The sequence below is a fragment of the Prionailurus bengalensis genome, chromosome B3 (genome assembly GCF_016509475.1).
Source record: "Prionailurus bengalensis isolate Pbe53 chromosome B3, Fcat_Pben_1.1_paternal_pri, whole genome shotgun sequence".
In the NCBI taxonomy this organism is placed as follows: Eukaryota; Metazoa; Chordata; class Mammalia; order Carnivora; family Felidae; genus Prionailurus; species Prionailurus bengalensis.
In genome coordinates, this window is record NC_057355.1 from 87,747,967 (window position 1) to 87,758,141 (window position 10,175).

The following is a 10,175-nucleotide window of genomic DNA, read 5'->3' on the forward strand; positions in this document are numbered from 1 at the left end:
CTTACACATTACAACAATCCCATGCCTACATTAGTGTTCCTGTTTCATTAAGAGACATTAAATTAAGGTCTGAGAGGAAGGCAGATTCCTAAGTGGGCTCCTGTTCCTAACATAATTTAAAAACAGCTGCAAATCCGTCTCATGTTGTTTAGCCCAGAAATGCTGTCTTTTGCTTGATTGTTTTTATTTATCATGGATTAGTTCACAGATATAATGTTAAGGATTAAGTGACTGAAAAGACTTGATAACACCGCATGGCTCATACCCATCTCAATCACTCTCCTTTTATTGAAGTAAAATTCACATGACATAAAAATCATAATTTTAACCATTTTTAAAATGTGCAATTCAGTGGCTTTTAGTACATTCACAATGTTGTACAATCACCACCACGATCTAACTCCAGAACATTTCCATAACCCAAAAAAGAAACCCCATACCCATTAAGCGGTCATTCCCCATTCCTTCTCCCCTCAACCCCTGCCAGCCTCTAACCCGTTTTGTCTCTATGGATTTGCCTGTTCCAGACATCCCAGATAAATGGAATCATGCAATGCATGACTTTTCCTGTTTTGCTTCCCTCACTTTGCCTAATGTTTTCAGGGCTCATGTATTGGTACTTCATTCCTTCCTATGGATGAATAATCTATTGTGAGGATATACCACACTTTGTATATCCATTCATCAGTTAATGGATATTCGGGCTTGACTTTGTGGCTATTATGAATAGTGTCACTGTGAACCTACTGTACCAGTTTTTGTTCAGTACCTATTTTCAATTTCGGGGGGTAAATTCCTAGGGGTGGGATAGCTGGTTATACGGCAATTCTGTGTTTAACTTTTTGAGGAATCATGAAACATTCTAAAGCTGTTGCATCATATGAGAGTTCCAAGGTCTCCACATGCTTGCCAACATTTGTGGGGTTTTTTTTCCCCTTTAAAAAATTACTAAAGCCATTCTAGTGGGTGTAAGTGATATTTCCTTGTCCATTTGTTTTATGGATAAACAATTCATCATAGAAACCACTTCAGAAACAAAAACATGTTCATGTCAGGTCTTAGGTTTTCTTCTTTTCTGTATGAGACTACCACTAAATTGGGAGGAGATTTCCCTAAGGTGAGTGGCAAAGTGAACATATGAGAGTCTGAACAACAGAGCTGTGCTTTACTGGCTCCCATCATCCTCTCTCCCTGGAGCAACCATGATCAATGCCAAGGCATCTAAATGATGACTGTTGAAATGTCAGCCCCCTAAAGAATAGCCAGGTGTCTTTAGTCAGTGATTGGCAAAGAGGCATCCAAACCATTATGAGGCTTGGCTTGTAAAAAGCTCTTCTGGGGGAAAAAAGTCATTTTTTTAAACTTGACGAACACTATTTTTTTCTCCATATGTTCAGCATTTTTTTAAGGAAAATAAAACACAACTAACCCTCAATTTCACATCCTGTTTTCGTAAAAGGTAAAAAGTAATTTGTTTAGATAAAGCAATGGGTTAAATAGCTTGGGCCTTGTAAAATTTGAAATTCCTTCCTAGCTCATTTCTTATTAATAATTCGGTGTTCATTGCACACCTTCCTATGAGGGTCTGCCATAATTTATCTTTGATTATTATAATCAATACACTACAGAAGTTATTCCTTTCCTTTTAGGAGCATTTCGTTTTGAGAACTAAAACACATATATGCAAATGATTGACCAGATAAAGGAAGGGGGCAAAAGGAATTATGCTTTTTTTTTTTTTCCCCTTTCAGTTTCTGCATCCATTTCTGCATTCTGAACTGTCTGGTACAAATAGCTTCAGTGAGGAGTTTAGTCTGTTTTAGGTCGTCTCTCTTGAGTGTAAACTGTACTGATGGGAGGGAAAACTGAGACCCACTGCTCCGTGGTTGGGAGGAAGGAGAAACTAACAAGAAACTGGAGACAAAGCTAAAGTTTGAAAGACCTGCTGCAGGTCAGTCTTCCTGGGAACAGGTGCGTTTCGGAGAAAGATTTGATGGGATTTTGAAAAGGGATAGGAGAGCTGGAAGGAGTGATTCTTCCTTGGACTGCAACAAGTGAAAGGCCAAAAGGAGCCTAGGCTAGGGATGCTGGGAAGTCTGAAAGGTAGTTAAAAATCATGGTAATTGAACATTCATTCTCTTCCACAGAAACCATCCAATTCCTAAATGAGGCAAAGGCGCTTTAGGCATGCCTACATCGATTTCTGTCTCTTAAAAGTTTCGGAATTAGAACGGGGTCACACGTCCAGGGCCTCAAAAAAGGCTGAAATCCTAGCTGTTCACAGAAAGACTCGAAGGTCTTCCGGCCAGTTTGTGGAGTTGGTGACAGGTCTGGTCACCTGCACAGCGGACCCCGCGTGGGTTTAGAGGAGCTGGCATCCTTGCCCTCCCAGGCCTTTACACTCTCCTCCCCCGGGGCCCGCCAACTCTCCTGGGTACAAAGTACAGCAGGGACGCAGGCGGAGCCTTTCCAAGCGGCGCAGCCATATCTTTCCCCACTGAACACCTAGATGGATTTCCAATACCGCGCCTGGCACGTTCGGGAGGGAGCCTCAGGCTCCTTCCGAGCTCCCAGCCGCGCGTCCTCCTTTCTGCAGTCTATATTCGTCTGGGAGACGCAAGGGGCTCTGGGCACCACAAGCCTTATTAAGAGATTCGCAATGGTTTACTCAGGCCCCTAAACCGCTCCCGCCTGCGAAGAGCAGCCTGCGGTGTTGTAACGCAGAAGCTCCTAACGCAAGGTTTTTGCGCTTCCTCCTCCTAACACCGCTCAGGGTCAGTTTCAGCGACTCTAAGAGTATCTGCGTGGGCGCCTGTGCGGGGGTCCCGCCCAAAGAAAGGAGTTGGACCGCGCGAAGAACGTCACCGTGCTACCAGACCGCACAGGCACTTTGCACGGGCCATCTACGCGTCGGTCTGGAAGTAGCGCGCCCTGGGTAAGGGGGACTCAGAGCTTCCGCGGCGGGTCTTCAGGGGTAGGGCTAGCGGGGGCGGGAGGTGGGGGGTTAGGGCCCCGGACGATTGGACGGGAATGGAGTTGGGGGGGTCTCTCAGGACCAGGCGGCAACTCAGGGAAACTGAGATGAACTCTGGACATCTGTGCTTGGGGTCTGCTTCATTGGAAAGGAGCCGGGGTGGGAAAGATTCTACACTTTTGGTTCCCACCCCCTCTCCAGGAGGAGAAACTCGCCAGTGTCCGCTGAGGGATCGGTAAAGGGTATTGCAAGAGACTCCCTGGAGCAGCTACTCGAGTTGATCTAAGCACAGGCACAGGACTGGGAAGGAAAAAAAAAAAAAAATGGGCGAGGGGTGGTTAACCACCTACATCGCCTTCCTCCCTCTTTGCTCCATCACCCCTCCCTTTTCGTAGCTGCTGACGCGCTGGTGGTGCCTATTAATCATTCACCAGCCCAGAGCCGCGCCACTTGATGGCTGTGCGGCGCGGGGCTCCAGCCTCTCGGTCTCCCCTCTCCACGCTCGCGTGTGCCCAGGCGCCTGGGAGCGGGCTTGCGGGTGCGCGCAAGCAGCCGCTAGGCAATGCGCCCCGCCGGCGCCGGTCAGAGCCAAGCTCCCCTTAGCCGCTGCGTGCTACCCCAGGTGCCTGGCAGCAGTGAGCTGCGGGCAGGCGGGCAGGGTGCCGAGTGAGAGCGCAAGCGGCGGGGGCACAAGGAGAGCGCTCCAGCCCCAGCAGCCCCAGCAGCCCCCATTAGCTGAAATGTTCCCCAATGGCACTGCCTCCTCTCCTTCCTCTCCTAGCCCCAGCCCGGGCAGCTGCGGCGAAGGCGGCGGCAGCAGGGGCCCCGGGGCCGGCGCTGCGGGCGGCATGGAGGAGCCGGGACGAAATGCGTCCCAGAACGGGACCTTGAGCGAGGGCCAGGGCAGCGCCATCCTCATCTCTTTTATCTACTCCGTGGTGTGCCTGGTGGGGCTGTGTGGTAACTCCATGGTCATCTACGTGATCCTGCGCTACGCCAAAATGAAGACGGCCACCAACATCTACATCCTGAACCTGGCCATCGCCGATGAGCTGCTCATGCTCAGTGTGCCATTTCTGGTCACCTCCACGTTGCTTCGCCACTGGCCCTTCGGCGCGCTGCTCTGCCGCCTCGTGCTCAGCGTGGACGCAGTCAACATGTTCACCAGCATCTACTGTCTGACTGTCCTTAGCGTGGACCGGTACGTGGCCGTGGTGCACCCCATCAAGGCAGCACGCTACCGCCGGCCCACCGTGGCCAAGGTGGTGAATCTGGGCGTGTGGGTGCTATCGCTGCTTGTCATTCTGCCCATCGTGGTCTTTTCGCGCACGGCGGCCAACAGTGATGGCACGGTGGCCTGCAACATGCTCATGCCTGAGCCCGCTCAGCGCTGGCTAGTGGGCTTCGTGTTGTACACGTTTCTCATGGGCTTCTTGCTGCCCGTCGGGGCCATCTGCCTGTGCTACGTGCTCATCATCGCCAAAATGCGCATGGTGGCCCTCAAGGCCGGCTGGCAGCAGCGCAAGCGCTCGGAGCGCAAGATCACCCTGATGGTGATGATGGTGGTGATGGTATTTGTCATCTGCTGGATGCCTTTCTATGTAGTGCAGTTGGTCAACGTGTTTGCAGAGCAGGACGACGCCACGGTTAGCCAGCTGTCGGTCATCCTCGGCTACGCCAACAGCTGCGCCAATCCCATCCTCTATGGCTTCCTTTCGGACAACTTCAAGCGCTCTTTCCAGCGCATCCTGTGCCTCAGCTGGATGGACAACGCCGCCGAGGAGCCTGTCGACTACTACGCCACGGCCCTCAAGAGTCGCGCTTACAGCGTGGAGGACTTCCAGCCGGAGAACCTGGAGTCTGGAGGCGGTGTGTTCCGTAATGGCACCTGTACGTCTCGGATCACGACTCTCTGAGCCTTGGCCACGCAAGGGCCCTGCGCCACGGGAGGAGGAAGATGAGGAGGAGAAAGGGAGGCCGGGTGCGAGAGGTGAAAGTATCCCCGGCGTCTGGGTGCGGTGGGGCAAAGTGGGGCTAAGACACTGTGTGCGCGTGGGGTGGAGAGACCTGGGAGAGTCGCGCGACAAAGTTGGAACTGGGCACTTTGCTTATAAATCGGGAAGGCTTGAGGGCCCCTTTCTCCTCTGTCTGCTACTTTCGCTCCTTCCTACACTGCGCTTGCACTTCTGCGCCCCTCTATGCTCCCCACTCTGTAACTTGGATCTTTCCTTCCGCCCCGTCCTGCAGGTGCAGATCATGAACTCATAAACGTCGCCAACTCTGCCTGACCCTCAGCCCGGCCAGCCGTTATTTTTGTTTGAGCTGAGCCACAGTTACCGCCACGGGTTTCCCACGGGATGAGTCCCCAGCTCGCCCTCAGCCCCGCCCTGCCGCGCCCCTCCGCTAGCCAGAGTCTGCCTGGCGCCCCTAGCGGAGTCTAGAGAATCACCGCTCTGCGTTTGCGCATCCCCGTTTGACGGGAAGTAGGACTGGAGAATGAACTAGGCAGTAGGTCTTTTTCTTCTTTCAGGTGGGGTTGTGCCCTTGCCCGAACCCCTTCGCCACTCCCTCTCCACCCAGGGCGGAGCCAGGTGCTTAGTAAAATCGGTCCCGCGCTTCGAACCCCGGGCATTCTGTAGTCCCCATCTTAACCCCACTTGGAGCCAAAAGGAACTGAGGACCAGGAGTTTTTTAGAAGATTCCAGGGTTTGGCGGGGAAGGGATTGTAACGGAAACCACCCTGTTTTCCGGCTCACAACCGGCGCTTTTGATTTCAAAGACCAAGTGCTGGGCACTCCCAGGACACTGCTGGTCTGCCTTAGGCCGGGCGAGTCAGGGCGCACTTTCTGCGGGGCCGCCTGGGAGTCGAGGCTGCTGCCGCTACACTAGGATTTCTCCCTCACCTAAGCTTCTGGAGGTGCAGATGTAAGAGCAACAACAGACTCGGTTCCTGCCCCGGTTTCTGTCGAAGACCAGGCACCGGGGCCAGGACCTCCGTGGCGCCTTCTGAGCCTTGGCCAATCCCTACCGCGTTGCTGCCGCCCGCAGGCTAAAGAGTGCGGCCTGCCTGGCCCCTGAAGGTTGCTGCCTTTCAAGTGGTGCCTAATAAGTTATTTTCTTGATTAACATGTTTGTTTATTTATTTATTTGTGGTATTTGAAAATGTGTCTCTGCTTTGCTTTTCTCTACTTGCCTAACCCAGGGCCTTTTCTTCAGGACACTGGGGGTGGGGATGGAGGTGACAGTGGGGGGGGGGGGGGGAAGCTCTCTCTCCAAGGCCCACTCAAAACCGTCTTCTTTGTTGGGCCCTCTTTTCTTTTTGCTTATGTTCAGTGAAGTTTGGAGATTCTTTTATACTTTTCTTATGTAGTCTCTTGTTTGTCTTATAATAATCATCATGATGATAAATAAATAGGTAACGTGGCTTAGCCTCCTCCCATGCAGAGTGGAATGTCCTGAATTCCTTCCAACATCACCCTGTGTATGACTTTATTTCTGCTTTTTACATATTATGAATATTTATCTTGCTCCATCGTCATGAGTCCTCGAGACAATTGCCAAATACAGCCACTAGCAGTGAGAGATGCAAGGCTGCGGGAGCACTTTCAGATGCGGGCGTTCAAGCAGCACTCAGGTCTGGAGCTGAGAAATCTGATTCAGACAGATTTTAATCAGTGTTGAGAATGTCCCTGGTTAGGCCCCTGCTTCTTCTAAGTTCCAGCATAGGTGATTCTAATATACGTTCTGGTTAACATTGTCCCTTCTTTTTCACACACTGAAAGTAGAGTAATTTGTGTCTGTGTTTAATCTTACCAACTACATTGGAAGCCTGAGCAGGGCAAGGACCAATAATTTTACTTCTTTGTATTTCCTGTATTGCTTTAGTATGCTGGCATGTACATAGTAGGCACTAAATACATGTTTGTTGGCTGATTGTTTAAGAAAGCCAGAGTGTATTACAACCATTGGGTGATACTAAATCTGGGGCTGTCATGGACATGATACACAATGGTTGAAATCACTATGGAAAAAGATGTTTTGTGTAATATTTGCTTCAAGAACATTGTGCTTTCCTGAAAGCAGTAACCAAGAGTTAAAATGTCTCTAATGTTTTGTTTAAACTAATGAACAAACATATGCTTTTGGTTATACATCATAAAGTTTAGCTCTGTCCCTTAATAATATATATTATTACTACTTTGGAAAATAGATTTTTAATGGTTAAGAACAATGAAATTTACACAGCTAAATCTTGATCATTATCCTCTTTAGAGGATACAAATCCAGTGCTCTTAACATGTTACCATCGTAATATTAATGAAATAAACAAATGTATTATGTTGTTGCAAGTTGTCTGACTTTGCCATTTGAATTTTATTGTTTCAAGGGATTACTCAAAAACACATTACATGGGCTTGGTCGCTTTATGTTTCACTTAGATTTTAAGAAGAAAGGTTTCAGATTACTTTGGGAATTTTACCAAGATTGGGGTTATACTTTGAATTATTATTTTTTTTTAAAGAAAAGTCTGTTGGTTCAGAGAAAGAGGAAAAGCAACTTTGAGTCAGTATGAATAGGAAGCAGTGTAGTGTCCTGTAGTCTTTATGGTCTGTTCTTGTCGCCAAACTAACTAGGTGATACCTCAGTCTTTGCCAGATTAAATTACTGTCTTCCCTCACTTATGACCTCAGACTTTGTTGTGGGAGCTAAGTAATTGCTGACTTACATCCCAGGGAAAGATAATAGGAAAAAATGGGAAAGAGGGTGAGAGAGAGAGAGAGAGAGAGAGAGAGAGAGAGAGAGAGAGAGAGAGATTGCCTAAAGGTGTTCCAGAGGAAATGGGTAAAAGAAATAGAAAAATCAGATTTCAACATATGAGAAGAGAGTCATATTTTATGCTTTGTTCAACGATGGCCTTTCTATCCCTAGAAGAATTTAAGAAGATACTAGAGAAAATTTTTAAAAGACTTTATTTTTCAGGGCAGTTTTCTTTTCATAGCAAAATAAGTGGAAAGCAATATTTCCCAAGCAGGCAATAGCAGTGATTCCAGAGCGAGAGTCGGGGGGGGGGGGGGGGGTTCAAAAAGCTACAAATGCTGTAACTCTAGGCTTTATAGTTCTGTACATGATCTCAGTATGACTAAGGATAGCTGGACTTTTGTCTTTTTTAAACTATTTTTAAAAGCTATCGCAAGGTGGCAAACTGAACTCATAACTTAGATATGCAGAGAAAACATTTTGTTATTTTGGTTTCAACTAACCTGAACATTATTCCAAGCCCCTTCCAACTGGCTAGCTGGGAGAAAAAAATTAAATAAATATTCAAACATCCAATTGAACTGAGCCCTCTCTGCCCTTTGCCCTCTGTAAACAGGTGGTTTGTCTCTCAAGATGATTCCTTCTATAGTTTGTTGAAATCTGCAGCTTCTGGAGTTTATGATCCAACCTCTCAGCTTGGTGAAGGCCACACTCAGCTCCTGTGGGCTGTGACCTTTTCAGAATCTTCCACAGTGTTCCTCCAGCCCACTGGTCTGGGAGGCTACCCTTGACTCTGCACAGAAGGAATGATCTCGCCCTGCCATAGGCAGCCCCATGGTGAGCCTCTTGGCTCAGCGGCTAGGGGAATCTAAGGTGGCTGTGGACTGGTGACCCTCTGGATCTCCTGTCTTGGATCTTCTTTATGTGGCTCCGTCTTGGGCCTTTTGCATCTCTCCTTACCTTTGTCAACGTCACTTCTCAAAACCGTTCCACTCACCCCACATCTCCTTTCCACTAGAGAAAGTACAAAGGAGAGGAGTCCTTTAGTCTCAGCCCTTGATGTGCTAAAGCAGGATGAAAGGATTTGGTGAATCTCTGTGCAACCCACTACCCCCATTGTCTCACCTGATTTCCAAGGTTTTTTGCATTGCCTACAAGTGGAAGACAAGCCCTCTCCTATCCTAAGGTGATGAATCTCATCTCAGAATGAGAGACTGCAATGAAACATGATTTATTTTATTATTATTTTTTAAGTTCACTTATTTTGAGAGAGACAGAGACGCACACATGGGGAGGGGAAGAGAGACGGAGAAAGAATCCCAAGCAGGGTCCTACTGGCAGCATAGAGTCCGACATAGGGCTTGAACTCACCAACTGTGAGATCATGACCTGAGCTGAAAGCAAGGGTCAGATGCTTGACAGACTGAGCCACCCAGGCCCCTGAACATGATTCATGAAATATGTTAAGATGTATCATTCTAATGTCTATGAATTATTATCTCTCTTACTAGTGACCTTTGTGTCCTAGAGGCCATTTTCTCACACAATATCCCAAAACAGGATCATGTTGAAAATCTTTCATGCCTCATGTAATTTAACCCTGATCATTGCACCAAATGCTGTATGCATGATTTTGGCCTGAGAAGAAAGGGAAGGCATTCTTCTGGAAAATATTATGGAAGATACATTTTTAAAATCTGTGATATATTTCCAACTTATTTTAAACCAATATTAGAGATATAATATTTATATCAATCTTCTAAAAAAAACCACCTTGGTAGTGGGGTAGCTTTGTAAATCTTGCTCATTACCTTCTATATTCCAATGTACCACATCAGAGAGGTTAGGCACAAAACTGAAATGATTGATAGATGTTCACATAATTGTTACAGTGGTGTGTGCTTAAAAAAATAAAGCATTGCAGTCTATGCTGCTATCTCATTGCACGATACACCTTTGAGCTAATGAGAACCTCTTCCATATATTCAGATGGAAATCTTGCTTTTCATTCAGCACATTTCAGTTTGCTGGTTTTAAAAGAAGGCAGAGAGGTTCAACATTGTTACATGGTTTCCCTGGAGGAAGGCAGGCACAGAGATAATGTTGTAAGTGATCATTTACTATTTTGTTAAATATCTAGAGACAAGCATTATAGGGAGTGTACTCATGAAAGGATTTGTATTAAGGATGATCAGATATAGTTCAGTTTCTGATTTCAACTATAAAGGAAAGGAATGTGTCTCTACCATGATGATAAAGTCGAGGAGGCCTGTGAACACAAGCAACCAGTGCAAACTAAAATTATCAAAATACCTGCTTGTCAAACTGTTGGGTGGAGAGGAACATCATCTATAAGGGAGATATAATTTAAAATAAAATCCCTTTGGTAAAGTTCACTTTGATAATGAACCTAATTATTTTCAAAACACATATTAAACTCAAT

The 10,175-nt window shown here is 47.2% G+C and overlaps 1 protein-coding gene across 1 annotated transcript; it reads left to right on the forward strand.

The window, feature by feature from the left end:
• Positions 1-1,722: 1,722 nt before the first annotated feature.
• Positions 1,723-7,323, forward strand: SSTR1 (somatostatin receptor 1). The gene is made up of 2 exons (XM_043556027.1): positions 1,723-4,964; positions 5,222-7,323. Exon 1 carries the CDS (start codon positions 3,715-3,717, stop codon positions 4,888-4,890), a length of 1,176 nt encoding a protein of 391 aa, XP_043411962.1. The 5' UTR covers positions 1,723-3,714; the 3' UTR covers positions 4,891-4,964; positions 5,222-7,323.
• The last annotated feature ends 2,852 nt before the right edge of the window (positions 7,324-10,175 follow it).

Bases quoted from the DNA above. Each gene is read 5' to 3' on its own strand.
- SSTR1 (XM_043556027.1), top strand. From the start codon at position 3,715: ATGTTCCCCAATGGCACTGCCTCCTCTCCTTCCTCTCCTAGCCCCAGC.